The 19,182-nt window shown below is 41.9% G+C and overlaps 2 protein-coding genes across 2 annotated transcripts; both read left to right on the top strand.

Moving 5' to 3' along the window:
- Positions 1–321: 321 nt before the first annotated feature.
- LOC131307714 (nucleolar protein 12-like) lies at positions 322–7,197 on the top strand. The gene is made up of 6 exons (XM_058334366.1): positions 322–1,461; positions 1,571–1,629; positions 3,655–3,724; positions 3,806–3,931; positions 4,056–4,184; positions 6,482–7,197. The coding sequence occupies exons 1-6, from the start codon at positions 457–459 to the stop codon at positions 6,953–6,955; spliced, it is 1,863 nt and encodes a 620-aa protein (XP_058190349.1). The 5' UTR covers positions 322–456; the 3' UTR covers positions 6,956–7,197.
- Positions 7,198–10,124: 2,927 nt separating this feature from the next.
- On the top strand, positions 10,125–11,278 carry LOC131307713 (nucleolar protein 12-like). The gene is made up of 3 exons (XM_058334365.1): positions 10,125–10,740; positions 10,822–10,947; positions 11,072–11,278. Exons 1-3 carry the CDS (start codon positions 10,633–10,635, stop codon positions 11,267–11,269), a joined length of 432 nt encoding a protein of 143 aa, XP_058190348.1. The 5' UTR covers positions 10,125–10,632; the 3' UTR covers positions 11,270–11,278.
- The last annotated feature ends 7,904 nt before the right edge of the window (positions 11,279–19,182 follow it).

Genomic DNA, 19,182 nt, shown 5'->3' with positions numbered 1-19,182 from the left:
TTTTTTTTTACTTATCTTTGTCTTTTTTATAAAAATTATGAGTTTCGATCAAATTTTTTTACTTTTTCGATTCCTCTCACGAGACGAATCAATAAGCTACAAAAGTTTGATGCAAAACTAATAAATGCGATTTTTTTTAATGAAGACAAAAAAAAATACAATTAAACTTTTCAATCCAAATCATCCCTGACTAATGGACGGATAAGGTGTAGAATTTTTAATTGGAGAGTATAAAATGGAAAATAGTGATAGTTCAAGGGAGTAATTTGTAGTTAACCCATCTGTTATTTTTGCCGTTTGAAAAGGTCACATGAGCCCCGAACACTCCAGACCCGGCCCTTCTACTCACTTTGAGAAGCCCTGAATCCAGACTTCGGTTTTGAAAGCTCTCTCAGCCGCTCCTCCCATTCGCATCCTCTGCGGCTCAACGCAGTCTCCGTCCCTCCAACCAACGACATGGCAAAGAAGCCCAAAAACCCGGCCACCACCAACGCAAACACCAACGGCGTTCCCACCTCTGGTAACATTTTCGAGACCCTATTCGGATCAGTCGGAGAACACCATACCCCTCCCTCTCTCTTCTCCGACACCAACCCTTTCCGTAGGAAACCCACCGTCCCTTCCCAGCCGCCCAATCAACAGAACCAGCAAGTAGGGTCGGTGTTGGGGTCGGCTGGGAACCCTTCGAATGGTGTGGATGAAAACCCTTCTTTTGTTGAAGTGAAGGAGAAGAAGGGAAAGAACAAAGAAAAGAAAAAACCCGGTTTGGATGTGGGTTTGATCGGTGAGAGTTACGAAACCCATTTGGAGATTAATAAATTGAATGTAGGGTTTGGTTCAGATGAAGGCTTTGGGAAGGATAGGAATGGTGAGGATGGGAACCCTAGTTTTGTTGAGTTGAAGAAGAAGAAAAGGAAGAGCAAAGAGAAGAAAGAACCCGGGTTGGATTCGGGGTCGCTGGATGAAACCCCAGAGAACCATTTGGAAACTAAGAAATCCAAGACGAGTGAAGTAAAAAGCCGTAATTTTGGTGTCGAATCGGAGGAGGGAGGTGGAGGAAAAGATTTGGGCATGGAAGTGGAGGCGGTACAAGAGCAGGGGGAAGGGAAGAACCAGAATGTCGGTGTGGGTTTGGAGGTGAAGGGGATGGATAAGAAGAAAAAGAAGAAGAGGAAGAGGGATGAGGTTGAGGCAGAGTATGAGGCACGGCGATACAGGGTCAATGATGGAGGTGGAGAAGGAGAATTGGGAGGGAAAGTGGTTGGGGAGAAGAGGAAAAAGGCTGATGATACAATGGATGCTGTGGTTTCGAAGGAAGGTTTCGATGACGAGGCTAAGCTTATAAGGACTGTGTTTGTTGGGAATTTGCCTCTGAAGGTTAAGAAGAAGGCGTTGTTTAGGGAATTTAGCCAGTTTGGAGAGGTTGATTCTGTGAGGATTCGGTCTGTTCCTCTATTGGATGTAAGTGTTGCCTAGAAATTTGTCTTTTGGTTTTTGTTTTAGAAGTTTCCTGTTCTAGACATCTTGTGCTGAATCAGTTCTACTTTTGCACATCTGACTGTTTTGACAGACTAAAACACCGAGGAAGGGTGCTATTATCCAGAAGAAAATAAATGATGCTGTTGATAGGTAGGATAATATCAGCGTCTTTTGATTTTTCCATACTATTCTGCAATTTGTAGAATACAGATTTCCCTTAAAACTAGCTCCAATTGATTGCTGGAGTTCCTGATTGTGCAGTGTTACGAGACCTTTTGTTTTAAAATTGCACTCTGACTCTCTATTTTCGAGCATCTCTCCTTATTGTGTTTTGGGAATTGTACTTGTTTCCTTTGGCTGGAAATTTTGGTTGTAAGAAGTGGTTCTTATTATTGAGTGCTTGATATACTTTGTTGGGCGTAATTAGCTAACTTATCATGTACCAGAGCTCAGGGTGGGAGAGGTGTTGGGTTCAAGTTTCTCAGTTTGCATTTATCCCTTATTTGCTTTCTGCTTCTCCGTTTCATATTATACTTTCTCTCTATCTTTGTTATTTGTATCTCCATGTGCAAGAAGGGCTGCACATCAGGGAAGGTGTTGATTTTGTTGAATAATTTAGCAAACTTAAGCTTGGTAAATTAACGCATTTCACTGACCATTTGACTTCAGTCGACACTGTAGCAGTACTCCACTATGAGCATCCCATCAATAACAACAAACTTTGAGCTAAGTTATACCTTAAAAACCTCATTTTCTACTTTAGTAAGGCCCCGTTCCGGAAACGGAAATAAGTACTTATTTTTTAAGAAGGCAATTTCAAGCTCAAAAATCATGTGTTTATGTAAATAATTTTCCTATCAATATGGATCTTGTTTGATAGATCTCATTGAGATCTTTTATACGGTGAAAAAAAAATTGAAAAATAATTTTTCATTTATAGTATTATTTTTGAGTTTGAAAATGTGAAATAAGTACTTATTTTTTAAGAAGGTGTTCTGGAACGGAGCCTAAGTTTTTGAACCCACCCTCCCTTAGCCACTGTATTCTTGTTCTGTTCTAATTCAAAAATCATTTTTATGCTTTCATCATCCGATTCTTGCTTGTATTTACAAATCCTAATTGAAAAATCAGGCCAAATTCAATCACAAATGCAGAGAACATACACATAAAATCTAGCATACTTTGGTTCAACAAGAAATAAAGAAGTCCCAACTGTCAATTGACCACCAAAACAGAGAGAGAAGTGACAAAAAGAGAGAGACATTCCTCAGTGGTCCATAATCTACCAACACAAAACCCAAACTCAAGTGGTAGCTATGGCCATGGCGCTAGGAGGAACAACCAGAGAGAGTACTTGACTAGGGCGAAGGAGAGCAGATTTCGGACACAGAGTTCTAGATCGAGAATCACAGCCATGGCGGTAGGAGGAGGATTCCATGAAGAGTAATGCATGGTCCAAAAGTGAAGCAAAAATAGTTAAGTACTCCCAGTCCGTCCCAATTTCTTATCTGTCTTCAGCATACGAGTCATTTGTAAATTAATTATATTTTTAAATCTACTATGTCTTTTATGTTTTTGGAAATTTTGGTTTGTAGAAAATATAAATAATTGAGATCGATCAAATTATGGCATATAAAAAAATCTATTATACATTTGACAATATGAACACTTTTTTGAGGTGTCCAGAATAGTGAAAGTGGACAAGAAATTTGGGACAGAGGGAGTAATTAATAGCTCATAAACAGTGATTCGGTACATTGACGAGTTACTGTAGCCAGAAGCGAGGTTGATGCAGCAGGATTTCTGGGACTTCACTTGCCACTTTGACTAAAAGGATGGTGTACCTTTGACGAGTTACTGTAGCATTTGCCAAAAACTAATGAGCAACAAGCGAGGTTGATGCAGCAGGATTTCTGGGACTTCACTTGCCACTTTGACTAAAAGGATGGTTTAGAGAGGGAGAGGTTGACGCTGATGCTATAATAATCTTTCTCGAGTCTGTTTCACTAGTCATGCATTTTGATGTCTTCCATTGAAGCTGGTTGCTTCCTTAATTCATAACTTACTCGCGACTGTAATCTTACGAACATTAATTACCTTAGGAACTATATGAAGTTGTCTTCTTTTTTCTATTCTCATGGTTAATCGGATAATACATTTGTCACTGTCTCGCAGTGTTCATGCATACATCATTTTCAAAACGGAGCAAGCTGCCGAGGCTTCTTTGGCCCATAATATGTGTGTGGTATGTTGCTCTTCTGATCAACATGTCTTGGTTGAATTTTTTACGAGAATGACTAGCTGAATTTGTAATGGTGTGGTCTAGGTTGGAGGAAATCACATCCGTGTTGACAGAGCATGCCCACCGCGGAAGAAAATAAAGGGAGAGAATGCTCCACTTTATGATAACAAGAGGACAGTTTTTGTGGGTAACCTCCCATTTGATGTGAAGGTAATATGCTTTTCTTGTTGCTCTTAATCTGTTTTTCTTCTACGTAATTGCAGGATTAATATTGCTAAATTATTTCTCTTACTGGTTTATGATAACCTGAATAGTTGCTTTATTGTCTATGCAGGATGAAGAAATTTATCAGTTCTTTTCTGGTATTAAGGAGCTGGAATCCAGCATTGAGGCCATTCGGGTTGTCCGAGATCCTGGTACCAGTATGGGGAAGGGAATTGCTTATATTTTGTTTAAAACGAGGGTATGTGTCACAGTCTTACAAGGCATATTTGTCGTTTACTTTAACTCGTATAAAGTGATTGAACTTTGAAGGTTCTGCTTTCGCTTTCACTTGTAGTTGCTTGTGAAACTGTAAGCCAGTTCTGTCCTACATGCTTGTGATCCATTTAATAGTTGCTAAAATGTTGCTGGTAAATTGTAATCCATTTTATAGACTGCAATTGTCATGCCTCGGCAATTTTTGTTCGTTACACCTCTTTCCCTTAACGTACAGTGCACATATTATTTCTGAGTTTGCCTCACTGCTTTGCCCTAGTCCCATAATGCTCTTTTTTCTTCCATTCCCCTTTCTTTCTGCTTTTATACCTAGCTCTGTTATTTTCCCTGCTTGCTGCCATTGTTGTTCCAGCCTTCTTCTCCATCAAAATAAGTGTACCATTAGAATTGAGAATTAGAGACTTCCATTTCAATGGAACTTAAAGTCTCCTGGTATGTTTGTTTCCTCCTGTATAACTTTTTACGATGTTTTAGGTCTCATTAACTGATGCCTTGTACAAGCTATATTGAACTATAAGGCTAGGGCAATTTTTTCCTAGTTTTAACAGGTAACTTAACAAACAAGAAGGCTTGGCCAACTTTACTGTTGTCTCTGTATTATTATTTCTACTGCCTTTATATTTGGATAGGAATGTTCTTTTGGAGTAGTTTCATGCACAACTTGACAGTATGGTGAAATTTTGAGCTTTGCTTTTGTTGTAAAGTCTAACTAGATATATCTCAATTACAGGAGCTTGCAGTCGCACCCATTCTGATAGGCAGCTTATGCTCTTGTCATTTTGGCCTTTCAGTTTTTAAGCTCGCGCAATAAACATATTGGTATGTTACAGAGGAAGGAAAAAGTAGAAGGGCCATAAGTAAGCTTCATTTTAGTTACCCTGCTAGGACGTCTTTGGATTGTAGTGCCATTACCCAAGATGGAATTGGCATCGTTTTCCCCTTGGTTGCCATTTTGGTCTGTGCTGGTGGAACTCAGTCTGTGCGCATTTGTGGGCATTTTTTTTATCCTTGCCTTCTGCATTTAGGGATAGGGGTTTTCTTTTGTTTGTAGAAGGACTTTTAATGCATGGTGTATGCTAAACCGATTTCCTAAGGTGCCCTGAAGGTGATCTGGAATATCAACGAGATGTTGAAGGCTCGGGCTGCCAGAGGTGGAGGACAAGAGAGCCTCAACAATGTGTGTAATGTCTTGGACAATGGATAGGGTACCTTCCTATATGTGGGAGATGGCCTGAGGTCCAGCTGGACTGAGGACCAAATGTGATGGTTTGCAACCAAGAACAATGTGTGTGATGTCTTGGACAATGGATAGGGTACCTTCCTATATGTGGGAGATGGCCTGAGGTCCAGCTGGACTTAGGACACGCAGAAGGTCCTCAATGGCTTGTCATCTGAAGGTCGTAGGCCTATGAGGCCATAGGTTAGACCTATGAGGTCAGGCTAATAGGGAAGTGTGATATATTTGGACTGAAGCCCAATTTGCAGAGATTAGGTGTGTCGTGCCTGACATGGTGGAGGGTACAGACCTATTAGGTCTAGTTTGTAGGTCCTTCAAACCTAGGAACCAGAGGTCAGTGATACTTACCAAAAAAAAAAAAAAAGAAGGAACCAGAGGTCAGTGATATGTTGGGTTTCGTATCGTTGCACCTTCTGGGCGTATGGATTTTCAGGTGGAAGGCTTTATTCGAAGAATGAGTTTTCTTTCAGTCAACAAGACTCCCTCTCCCTCTAAGACTGGTCTGAGGTCTAACCTCTGAAGGGGGGCTCAGACCTTCATATGAACCCTTAAGCTCAAGCCTTCATTCCACGATCCTCCTTCGGTTCCGAGCAACGTGGGCCCTCCCTCCTACCCAAGTATGAGCCATCGACTTTAGGAGGGGTTGTACTTCAACTGGGCCTCTGGGCTGCCTGTCAGCTGAACAACCTTTGCTCCTGAGGTCATCCTATTTCCTTAAGTACTTAGACCTGGTACAATGTGATGGAAGGAGGTTAGACTTAGATGTTTGATTGACCCAATGAGCATTTAGCCAAGTTTTGTCTCTTTTATTTAGGAAAAAGAAAAGTTAATTCCTTGTCTTAAAAGATAACTTTTAGCTTTCATGATTTATCTACATTAGAATGTCTTTCTGGAACCAATTTATGCTGCTTGAGAATGACCAAGTTGGATAAGATGAATTTATGTTATCGATTATTTGTATACGACATTACAGGAAATCTTACAAGCCAAAGGATAGCATGAGAATCATGTTTAATTTAATGCAGGGTGCCGCAAACTTGGTCGTCAAAAAACGCAGCTTGAAGCTCCGAGATCGCGAACTAAGGCTCTCTCACGCCAGATCAGACGTCACACCATCTAAGAGAAAAAACCAATCACCCGGGGGTGCTAATAATTTTCCAACGAAGAAGTTAGCAGGAGATTCCAGGACTCCATACAGTCACAATAATGTAAATACTAAGGCTTCTACGTCTTACCAGGGTCTAAGGGGTACTAAATCAGGTGTCCAGAAGAAAGTCCCTACGAAGAAAATCGTGGAGGCGGTGAAGTTCAAATCCAGGACTCATAAAAGAGAGAAGCGAGAAGAGGGGAAGGGGAAGAGACCGTCGGTTGCTGCCAGAAAGGCCAAGGCACTGAAGGTTGGAGGTGGTTCTTCAAAGCAAACTGGGAAAAAACGGAAGATGGAAAGCCGGACTCCACAGAGCGCCCGTTTTAATAAGAAAACCAAGATATCCAAATAGGGTTTACGCGTGATAAATGTTTTAGAAAAGGACTTGGCTCAGATAGGCTTTTTAAATTAATGCTGGGAGGATTAGGTGTTATTGGCAGCTGTTGTATTCTTCCGTTGCAAGGAAAAAAGTTGATGAAATTTTATCAACAAAGTTCTGTATGTTTGGAAGTATTCATGATCTAGGTTGCCTTTCAGTTGCTGAAATCGATTACTTTGCTTGGGATAATGAAGTTATTACATCCTTGGCATAAACTTCTGATGCTCCTCGCTCAATTTCCTTAAACTCTTCACCCTTTAATCTCACACACACACACACACACACACACACAGAGGATCTAATGAGGGATCCCGCAAAGCCTTACCGTGCGGGACTTTCCTTGCCCGATCGAATTGTGACAATTTGAGCTGCTCAATGTGTTCAGAACGTGATTTTAAGGGTACTCGCGAGAAATCAGCAAAAAAATTGATCGGGAAGGGCTTGATCTGGGCAGTTTTTTTACTGAACCGTTCAATAAAAAACTGTTCAGATCAAGCCATTTTCGATCATTTTTTTTGCTTATTTCTTGTGGGTATCTTTAAAATCACGTTCTGATCATTTTGAGCGGCTCGGATCATCGTAATTCGATCGGGAAAAGGGAGTCCCGCATAGTAAGGCCGTGCGGGATCCCTTAAGAGATCCGGACTTTTATATATATATATATATATATATATACTGTCATTTTCAAATAATGTGGTCTTTATTTTAGTTAAAATAAGGACCTTTCCATTTCTCCCATTTTCCGTTTGAATTTTGATGATCCAAGCCGCTCAATGTGCTCAGAACATGATTTTAAGGGTATCCGCGAGGAATCGGCCAAAAAAAAGACCGGGAAGATCTTCATCCGAGCAGTTTTAATTTGAACCGTTTGATAAAAAAAAAACAAAAACTGCTCGGATGAAGCTCTTCCCGATCTTTTTTTTTGCTAATTTCTCGTGTGTACCTTTAAAATCACGCTCTGAACACATTGAGCGGCTCGGATCATCGAAATTCGATCGGGAAAGGGAGGTCCTTATTTTATTAAGTTAAGGTGGTCCTTAGGAGAATGGGACTATATATATACGGGACGGTTCAAGGGACACCCAAAAAAACACCTAAAAAAATACCTCAAATCTCAATTTCATAGTTCCCGATCAAATTTTTATGATCCAAACCGTTCAATGTGTGCAGAATGTGATTTTAAGGGTGCTCGAGAGAAATTAGCAAAAAAAATGACCGGGAAAGACTTGATTTGAGCAGTTTTTATTTGAACCGTTCAATAAAAAACTGTTCGAAACTGTTCGGATCAAGCCCTTCCCGGTCATTTTTTTTGCCAATTTCTCACTGGTACCCTTAAAATCACGTTTTGATCAGATTGAGCGGCTTACATCATAAAAATTTGATCGAAAACTATGAGGTATTTTTCTAGGTGTTTTTTTGAGTGTTTTCGGAACTGCCCCGATATATATATATATATATATATGGGAATGGCTTCGGTGTCTCCGGTCATTTTGGGGACACTGTAATTTTTTGCATAACAAAATCATTATGAGTATAACCAAAACCCATTATAAGCATAACAGAACCATAGCAAGGCATAACCAAAGTCATAGCAGGACATAACTTATTTGTTATGCCTTGGTTGAATTTAGTTACGCCTTGGTTGGTTTTTTGAATATTCCTTGGTTATGCCTTGTTTGGGTTCTGTTATGTTTATAATTAATTTTAGTTATGCTCATAATGGTAAAGTTATGCCAAAAATTACGGTGTTTCCAAAATGACCGGGGATACCATAGCATCATCCTATATATAATTTTTGGCATAACTTTACCATTAGGAGCATAACTAAAATCAATTACAAGCATAACAGAACCCAAACAAGGTATAACCAAAGAATATCCAAAAAACTAACCAAAGCGTAACTAAATCCAACCAAGGCATAACAAATAAGTTATGCCCTGCTATGGTTTTGGTTATGCCTTGCTATGGTTCTGTTATGCTTGGAATGAGTTTTGGTTATACTCATAATGATTTTGTTATGCCAAAAGTTACGGTGTCCCCAAAATGACCGGGGACACCGAAGCCATTCCCATATATATATATATATTATATATATAAAGAGAAAATCTTTTTCACGTCGGTTGACCAAAAGTGTTTCCTGTGGACCTCTATTCCGGCAAACCAAATATTTCTAGGATTGCCGGCTGCTCGTCAAGCAGCTGGAAGCGGATTCTTTCCTGTTTCTGATCTCACTTCTATCGTGCTTCCGGCAATTCAAGGTTCTAAGAAGTACGGAGGTGTAATGTTGTGGTCTAGGTACCATGATGATTAGACCAATGCCAAAATTAGGGTGTCACCAAATGGAGGGTAGACACCATTATTTTTCCCAACTTTCTTGCCTAGGTTGCTATATCCAGAAAGGTACCTGTAAGGATTCAAAATTTTTATTCGACGAGTGGGTTTGGCAAGAAAAGAACTTCTACAATCCAAAAACTTTTGCAGATGGTATGAAAACAATATTTCACAGAAAAAAAAAATTCGAAAAGAGAGAAAAGGGAATTGAACCAGAAAGAGTTATTTAATACTAGTCTAAATGTTTTAATGCCAAGTAATTATTGTTAATCAAACATATATATTTATCGGGGGTTCTTAATTTCTTATCCACAAGAAATAAAGAAGTCCAAATTCAATCACAAATGCAGAGAACATACACGTAAAATCTAGCATACTTTGGTTCAACAAGAAATAAAGAAGTCCCAACTGTCAATTGACCACCAAAACAGAGAGAGAAGTGACAAAAAGAGAGAGACATTCCTCAGTGGTCCATAATCTACCAACACAAAACCCAAACTCAAGTGGTAGCTATGGCCATGGCGCTAGGAGGAACAACCAGAGAGAGAGAGAGAGAGAGAGAGAGAGAGAGAGAGAGAGAGAGAGTACTTGACTAGGGTGAAGGAGAGCAGATTTCGGACACAGAGTTCTAGATCGAGAATCACAGCCATGGCGGTTGGAGGAGGATTCCATAGAAGAGTGATGCATGGTCCAAAAGTGAAGCAAAAATAGTTAAGTACTCACAGTCCGTCCCAATTTCTTGTCCGTCTTCAGAATACGAGTCATTTGTAAATTAATCGATCAAATTATGGCATATAAAAAAATCTATTATACATTGACAATATGAACACTTTTTTGAGGTGTCCAGAATAGTAAAAGTGGACAAGAAATTTGGGACAGAGGGAGTAATTAATAGCTCATAAACAGTGATTCGGTACATTGACGAGTTACTGTAGCATTTGCAAAAGAATAATGAGCCAGAAGCGAGGTTGATGCAGCAGGATTTCTGGGACTTCACTTGCCACTTTGACTAAAAGGATGGTGTACCTTTGACGAGTTACTGTAGCATTTGCCAAAAACTAATGAGCAACAAGCGAGGTTGATGCAGCAGGATTTCTGGGACTTCACTTGCCACTTTGACTAAAAGGATGGTTTAGAGAGGGAGAGGTTGACGCTGATGCTATAATAATCTTTCTCGAGTCTGTTTCACTAGTCATGCATTTTGATGTCTTCCATTGAAGCTGGTTGCTTCCTTAATTCATAACTTACTCGCGACTGTAATCTTACGAACATTAATTACCTTAGGAACTATATGAAGTTGTCTTCTTTTTTCTATTCTCATGGTTAATCGGATAATACATTTGTCACTGTCTCGCAGTGTTCATGCATACATCATTTTCAAAACGGAGCAAGCTGCCGAGGCTTCTTTGGCCCATAATATGTGTGTGGTATGTTGCTCTTCTGATCAACATGTCTTGGTTGAATTTTTTACGAGAATGACTAGCTGAATTTGTAATGGTGTGGTCTAGGTTGGAGGAAATCACATCCGTGTTGACAGGGCATGCCCACCGCGGAAGAAAATAAAGGGAGAGAATGCTCCACTTTATGATAACAAGAGGACAGTTTTTGCGGGTAACCTCCCATTTGATGTGAAGGTAATATGCTTTTCTTCTTGTTCTTAATCTGTTTTTCTTCTACGTAATTGCAGGATGAATATTGCTAAATTATTTCTCGTACTGGTTTATGATAACCTGAATAGTTGCTTTATTGTCTATGCAGGATGAAGAAATTTATCAGTTCTTTTCTGGTATTAAGGAGCTGGAATCCAGCATTGAGGCCATTCTGGTTGTCAGAGATCCTGGTACCAGTATGGGGAAGGGAATTGCTTATATTTTGTTTAAAACGAGGGTATGTGTCACAGTCTTACAAGGCATATTTGTCGTTTACTTTAACTCGTATAAAGTGATTGAACTTTGAAGGTTCTGCTTTCGCTTTCACTCGTAGTTGCTTGTGAAACTGTAAGCCAGTTCTGTCCTACATACTTGTGATCCATTTAATAGTTGCTAAAATGTTGCTGGTAAATTGTAATCCATTTTATAGACTGCAATTGGCATGCCTCTTTCGTTCCTTACACCTCTTTCCCTTAACATACAGTGCTGTAGACACCCAATCCGGACCTCGGAGGATCTTTAAACATCTCGATGATGAAATAAAAGAAACAATACGTTCGAGAGCTTGGATAAAGGACCCCTTCAGCCCAAAAGCCCAAAGCCCAAACCAAAAGCCCTGGACTAGACCTATAATACCGCACGGAACATTTCTACACCGCATGGCATAATAGAATTCATTATGCCGCACGAGATCATGAGGTTAACCGCACGGCATTTCAGGTAAAGTTCTAACTGGCTCAGCTAGCTGTCGGCCACACCCACTTGAGCCACAGCTACAAGTTGGCTAAGCTGAAAAAGCACTTCTAGCCCGCCCGGAAAATACCTCCACCATTTGAATTCAAAATCCTTGACTCTTGCCTATAAATACACCCCTCCACTCAAGAGAAAGGGCCTTGAACTCTCTTTCTCTCTCATCATGCTTTCACACCTACTCCTCACTTCCAAGTCTTGAGAAAGTTTGCTCTAAAAATATTCTTTGGGCTTCTCTTTTCTCAAAATCCCCCATTTTTCTCATCATCATTAAAAGTGAATCATTTTACTCATTTTTAAGATCCCAACTACCTAATACACCAATCTATTAAACGTATCCACACCTCTCTTCTGTCAACCGACCTCACCAACGCTCATCCACCATCATCCGTCCTCATCCAAGCTCAAGATCAAAGGTAAAAACCAAGTTTCCTTGGGTTAGGCTCCGTTTTGACCCTGAGGGAGCTTCTCCTGTTGTTAGACTTAACTCTCCTTTGGTTAAGTTTTGACTTAAAAATCATTTTTAGCAAACAAAACAGCCATTGACCTGAGGCACCACGCCGCGTGGCGTTTCAATACGTCGTGCGGAGTAGTGTGTTCAAACGCACGGCGTTTCATCAGCAATTGTTTTCTTGTTCAAACTGTCCGAATCAAAACCATCTTCCATAAGGCCTGTTTCTGTTGTAGAGGAAACCAGTCATCAGTGTTTTCAGAACAAGATCACATCTACAAGCCATGGTCCGTTTTATAAACAAGGTTTTCTTGACTATTTTAAGCGACCAAACGTACTAAAAGTTGTTTTACGCCCATGGCTTAAGGAAAAACGGTACTGTTCTGAAACTGGTCAGTGGCTGGATATTCTCTGATGTCTCTAAAGGAGTCACACACGGGGTATTTGGAACACCGTATGCTGCTTCGAGTAGTCCGACAACAGAATAGGTAGACCGCACGGCATATCACAAGATCGTGCGTGGTTTTGGGATAAGCCGTGTGATAATGGTTTTGATCTGGACAATTTGCTGTTAAGTTATTTTCATTCCATGATATCATGCTTCTATCACCCCCTGTATAGATGGCACCACGTGCACGCCAATGTGATATATTTTTCCACGTCCCTTCCCCTCTTACTTGCTTATTAAAGAGCTTTATTTTTCAAAAGATTCATGAAAACTTTCCCTTTTGAAAATGTTTAGTAGAGACCGGTTTCACTGGGCGAGTGGGGTGCTTTTCGACAAAACCTTCTCCATTCGTAATGTGGCTCCCGGACCTAAAGTCTCGACGTTTTTCACTAGACCAAAAGCCTTTTCCAAAGCAAATCATTGGTTTCTCGGATCATCCATCTCGAAAATCTGAGTGGCGACTCTCTCGGGCGCGCGCCGGTCGGGGAGCCCACAGTGGCGACTCTGTTGGGGACTTTGCATTAATCAAAAATTTGGAAATTAATACATAAATGAATAATCTTTCAAAAGTCTGTCAAAACAGTACGCTTCATACTGCTGAAGAACGGAATGGTGATATAACAGGATTTTACATCCAACCAATCCGAACTAGGACTTTTACTATTGTTCACTTGTGTAGTTTTCTCCAAAGTATTGATTAATAAAGTGAGCCAAGCTTGAAAAACATTTTCAAAAGGGAATTTTTAAGGTCTTTTGGGAAATAAAGCTCTTTGTTATCCTGTACACTCTGCACCGCACAAGCCTCGCCAGTGTGTTTCGGCAATCTTGCCCGGTTTACCGGTGACAAGCTCTCCCGAAATGCATTGTAACCCTCACGATGATGAGCCATCGTGCTGTTCGACCATTGTCTTGCAATACACATGACATGGGGATTACATCTTGGCTCTAGTCTGGGGAACCCTTCTGAGACAGAAACCGGCCTTTGCACTTGTACATAACCATAGAACCATCCCAACTAGGACAGGAACCCATGGCTAGGACTTATGTGATATATCTTGTTTACGTGTTTCTCTTTCTGTACATACATATCATTCATGCATCATTGCATTCTGCAGGCTAGAGGGTAGGGCTCCCTTAGGATTCGATCAGTCTAGGAGACTTTAAATCCATGGAGTTTGAGATACCTCTGGTGTTTGCCGTGCTCGAACGGCTCCCCTGGTCTAGAACTAACCTTAAGTGTGTATGTATTTGGATTCCAGCAATCATATTGCTTTGCCTCGGATGGTCAAGATAGGGAGATTGGCTCTGGTTTCGAAACATTCAGAATTTAACCTGCTTGATAGCACCTACACGGATTGTAGGAAATCTTCTATGCAAACACCTTAAGTGAGACCTGGATCACGGTAGGTCTTAGGACTAGTTTCTAGGAGGCATGAGGAAGGGTAGGCTAAGTATCCGTGATGAGTCTTGCGTTCCCTCTCTTGCTTTGTTGCTAGTTCAGAAACATTGGTCTTCCGCAAGAAAAGGCTGTACTCAATTGGCTTCGTCCCTCCCGAAGATTGGTTCGCATAGACACCCTAGAAGGGACGCAGTTGTTTGATGTTCTAACAGTACATGAAGAGCAACTGTCAATAGAAACACTACATGAACCGATAGCAGAAATACCAGTTGAAAACCCTTTACCAATGGCCGACCAAGGAGATAAGGTAGAGGAGCTTAGGCAAAACATGACTGCCTTGGACGCTCAGTTTAAACAATCCATTGCCAATGTTGATGCGCAACTCAAGACCTTTGTTACATCTATGAATAAGGACATGATCATGATGATGGAGGCCATGCAAGAAGTTAATGATAAGCTCCAGACCAAACTCCCTCAATCCGAACAGCCCAAAGAAAAAGTGCCTGCAGCGGACTCTAAGATAGCCACTTTTATGGCCAAAATCAATAAGTTAGAGGAGTTCGTTCAAGAAACAAGGCGACTTGGGAAAGGTGAAATTGACATGAGCAAATTGTGCTTATTCCTTAACACCAAGTTGCCAAAAAAATTCAAAGGCGTGGACTTTGCAAAGTTTGATGGCACCGGTGATCCAAGGGCACACCTCCAAGGGTATGTTGGCTCTCTTTCCATGCAAGGAATTGAAAAGGAGGCTATGGCACAGTTATTCCAAGGGTATGTTGGCTCTCTTTCCATGCAAGGAATTGAAAAAGAGGCTATGGCACAGTTATTCCATGAGTCCTTGTCTGGTCCAGCCTTGCAATGGTTCCTCACTCTCGAGCCATCCAAGAAAATGACTCGGGAAGACATTGGGACAGCCTTTGTAGCCCAATACGATTTCAATGTTGATCTGAAAATAACCACGAGAGAGTTCGAAAGTACCAAAATGGGCGAGAAGAAAAGTTTTGCTGATTTCGTAAAACGCTGAAGAGCCAAGGTCGCCCAAATGCAAAATAAGCTGGATCTTAAAGAGCAAATACGAATCATAACCAAGAACTTGCCAAGCTCCTTCGCCCCATATATGGTTCTTTCCCAAGCCGCCCCAAACTTCGAAACCTTCTATGACTCTGGATTGGCTGTGGAGGAAGCATTGCGGGATGGTACTTTTGAAAAGAAGGAAACGGGATCAAAGTCTAAAAGAACGTATTCTGGCAACAGTAACGTTCTTTTCGGGAATACCAATCAGGTTGGGACCTCATCCGCTAAACCCGCAGAAGTTAACCAAATCTCCGAAAAACCAAAAACCGAGCTTTCACCCAATTCAGCTCCCCCAGGTCTGCCCTACTCAAGAAACTTGCAGAAGCCGGGGTATTAAAACCTCTTCTGCCACCACAAACCATTCCACCAAACCTAAACCAAAGTGTATATTGCGAATTCCACCAGATGCCTGGCCATACCACTGACAACTGCATTCGCCTTCGACATGAGATCCAAAACCTCATCGACAACAAGGTGATCGAAACTCCTCCTCCAGATAAACCAAATACCATCTCAAACCCCTTACCACAACATAACACCTCTTTTCGCATTAATCAAATCACCTTAACCCCGCACCAAACCACCCAAGATTTTGATCCAACCCTTTTCATTACCCCTCATACCGAACCCAAGCCGATTGTGAAAATTTCAGAAGAAATGGCTCTATGCTTTCTGGGAGAATGAGAAACTACGTGGGAGACCTTATTTCAGATTGGGAAGAGTTCGAAGCAGCCAACTTTCAAGGGAACGCTGAACCACCATTTGAACCTGGATGGGAGGTGGACTGACAGAACATTCATGCTGACCCTCTCGATGGGTTTTCTCTGTACATGATGTTCGAAGGATAGAACGAGAACTATCAGATGCCTCAAGGAGTTTTTGAGTGGGGATGGGATCCAACCCTAAGCGAGTATCAACTTTTAGCCTGGAATGACCCGTTGGATACGTTCTCCCTACCTGCAATGTTCGTTGAAGAATACCAGCCCGAAATACCAGCCTATGGTTGGCCGGAGCTTGTCCCAACTCACCCAAACCTCCCTTATGAACCTCCAGAGCCTGAGGAAGAGGTGGCCAGTAGTGAGTTTAACCCCATGGATTACATTATGGAGGAAGCAGAGTCAGAACCTTCTGTCACCTTTCCGAAAGACCTCGATGTCGCCACGATGAACCTATGGGAAGATGAACCAGGAACCAAACCATGGGCCAATTCCGAAGTTATCAACATAAACGTAGGGAACAAGGAATGGACTATGAATAGGGCAATAATGGAAGCTGAACAATGGAAACCAGAGGACCTTTGGGAAGATCTAGTTATCGTTGATCTAGCATCCAACCTTCAGGATACCTCCATCGGAACCAAGCACAAGGCCTCTATTGACTTATGGAGTGAAGAATCGAAGTACCGCCAGATCGATCATTTGAATAGGAGTGGTCGTGTATACCAACCTCCTAACCTCCAAGTTGGAGAATCCTCTAACCTCGCAGCTCCACCAGCCAAAGAGCCCTCAAACCCTTTCATTACCCTGACCAAAAACACTTTCCAACCTTTCGCCCCACTAGCCAAAGAACCTTCCCGTCTTGAGAAAAACCCTGAAGGGATGGTCAAGCAACAGCTCGAACAGACTCAAGCTAGAATGTCTGTTTGGGATGTGCTCGTTCATTCCACTCGACATCGAGAAGGACTCATTCAAGCCCTCTCCCACTTGGAAGTTCCCTCTGGTATAACCCCAGATGAGCTTGTGGCACTCATTAAAACCATACCCATTAAACATGCCATAATCTTTACCGACCGAGATCTGGCTACCGAGGGGATAGACCACAACAAGCCACCCCATGTCACTCTGAAATGTCGTGATAAATGGGTCCCAGTGATTTTAATTGACAATGGATCAGCCATCAATGTTTGCCCACTCCGTGTTGCTTATTGCTTGGGGTACAAAAATAAGGACTTTTTTCCCTCAAAGGTCAAGGTCCGAGCGTATAACAACACTTGTCGCGATGTGGTTGGAACCTTGATGCTCCCCATGACTTTTGGAACCTATCAAACTGAGGTGGAATTTCACGTAGTAAGCATCCCTGCTTCCTTCAACTTGTTGCTAGGAAGGCCCTGGCTGCATCGACCAGACATCATGGCTGTACCCTCCTCCCTCCATCAGAAAATTCGCCTGGGACTTGAGACAGGAATGCTCACCATTCACGGAGACTTTGGGATCCGCGTACCTACTGAAGACAATGCCCCACTTTTGGAAATCCAGCATGGAGAGGAAGACATTTCTCTGGGCGGCTTTTCACTAGATACCTCCAATTCTGTCTTTTCAGTCATAATTGATGACGACTTTGTCATTAGGAATGTCGCCATAAAAATAATGAAGAAAATGTCTTGCATGCCGGGGCTCGGACTGGGAAAGAACCTCCAAGGGCCTGCGAAATTTGAGGCCCGTGGAACCCTCATGCGCACTACCAATCTCAGTTATTCGCCCTCAAATGGCAGTAAGACAAACAAGGGAGACAGATTGGAAGAATATTTTGTCAAAGAGAAGGCGAAATAGGTCTACTGGGGGGAGCCAGAACCATTTTGGGATAAAGAGACCAACACTCTGTTACCGGGGTTCGAAATATTTGCCAACGATGTCTGGCCAGAGAGTGAGGAAGAATTCGAGGCCCCAAAGAAGCAAGCAAAACCAACCGATTGGATTGAAGTCCTTAACATGGGAAGCCTAGTGAACTTGTTTAGGGGAGATGAACCAATGAGTACAATCAAAGAAGCTGAAGTGCTGATGCTAGGACAGGAGGTCCTCGAAGACCCGACTTCGCTCATCATGGATGCCATTGGAGATTACAAGAATTGGTTCTTTCTACCAAGTGCAACATGCCGAGGGTCTAACTTTGAGTTCGAGTCCGAGTCATCCGAGTCTTTTGAGTCTTCTGAGTCAGAGTCGGCGCCTCTTGGCCCCACTCTTCGTGGTTTTTATTTTGAATTTGAGTCCACCCGTGTGTATGGTGCCCTTGAGGCCTTTGCTAATGATGAAATAAATGAATCTGATTTCGCTTACTTCTCTAACTTTGAAATAAATTGTGTCGACCCTGATGACGAAGAGATCGATTTCGATGAGGACATCCCTGAAGAAATTCGATCCCTAGTCGAAAGGGAAGACGGGAGGCATGCTCAACCTGTAAAAGAAGAAGAAGTTATAATAAATTTGAGAGGTGAAGGGAATCCCCGAATGATTCAGATCGGTTCCGTGCTATCTACGGAAGAGCGTCAAGCTCTCGTAAGTTTGCTAAAAGAATTTGAGAATGTTTTCGCATGGTCACATGCTGATATGCCCGGAATCGATCCTGAAATCATGGAACACCGGATCCCCCTTTATCCTGATGCAAAACCCGTAAAACATAAATTGAGGCGCATGAGACCCGATTGGGTGCTTAAGATAAAGGAAGAAGTCACTAAACAAATCGACGCCGGATTTCTAATGGTAACTGAATATCCTCAATGGGTCGCAAACATTGTTCCCGTCCCTAAAAAGGATGGTAGGATTAGGGTTTGTGTTGATTTTAGAGACCTCAACAAAGCAAGTCCAAAAGACAACTTCCCGTTACTGCACATCGATGTGCTGGTTGACAACACTCCTGGGCATGCTTTACTTTCCTTCATGGATGGTTTTTCGGGATACAATCAAATCCTCATGGCCCCAGAGGATCGGAGAAGACCACGTTTGTCACTGAATGGGAAACTTTTTGCTATCGGGTGATGCCTTTTGGACTAAAGAACGCCGAGTCCACCTATCAGAGAGCCACCACAACCTTGTTACATGACATGATCCACAAGGAAGTGGAGGTTTACGTTGATGACATGATCATCAAAGCCAAGTAGCGGGAATGGCACCTGCCAGCACTCAGGAAGTTCTTCGAAAGAATCAGGAAGTACAGGATGCGCCTAAATCCAGCTAAATGCACGTTCGGGATGACAGCAGGAAAGATGCTTGGATTCATGATTACCACCCATGGTATTGAAGTTGATCCCTCAAAAATCAAGGCTATTCTAGAAATGGAGCCGCCGCAGTCCGAAAAGGATGTGAAGAGTTTCCTCGGCAATGT

The sequence above is a fragment of the Rhododendron vialii genome, chromosome 11a (genome assembly GCF_030253575.1).
Source record: "Rhododendron vialii isolate Sample 1 chromosome 11a, ASM3025357v1".
Taxonomy (NCBI): Eukaryota; Viridiplantae; Streptophyta; class Magnoliopsida; order Ericales; family Ericaceae; genus Rhododendron; species Rhododendron vialii.
This window is presented reverse-complemented; position numbering and strand designations above follow the sequence as displayed.

Bases quoted from the DNA above. Each gene is read 5' to 3' on its own strand.
- LOC131307713 (XM_058334365.1), top strand. From the start codon at position 10,633: ATGGTTAATCGGATAATACATTTGTCACTGTCTCGCAGTGTTCATGCA. The intron at 10,741-10,821 runs GTATGTTGCTCT...GGTGTGGTCTAG, and splicing joins TGGCCCATAATATGTGTGTG to GTTGGAGGAAATCACATCCG. The intron at 10,948-11,071 runs GTAATATGCTTT...TTGTCTATGCAG, and splicing joins ACCTCCCATTTGATGTGAAG to GATGAAGAAATTTATCAGTT.
- LOC131307714 (XM_058334366.1), top strand. From the start codon at position 457: ATGGCAAAGAAGCCCAAAAACCCGGCCACCACCAACGCAAACACCAAC. The intron at 3,725-3,805 runs GTATGTTGCTCT...GGTGTGGTCTAG, and splicing joins TGGCCCATAATATGTGTGTG to GTTGGAGGAAATCACATCCG. The intron at 4,185-6,481 runs GTATGTGTCACA...AATTTAATGCAG, and splicing joins ATATTTTGTTTAAAACGAGG to GGTGCCGCAAACTTGGTCGT.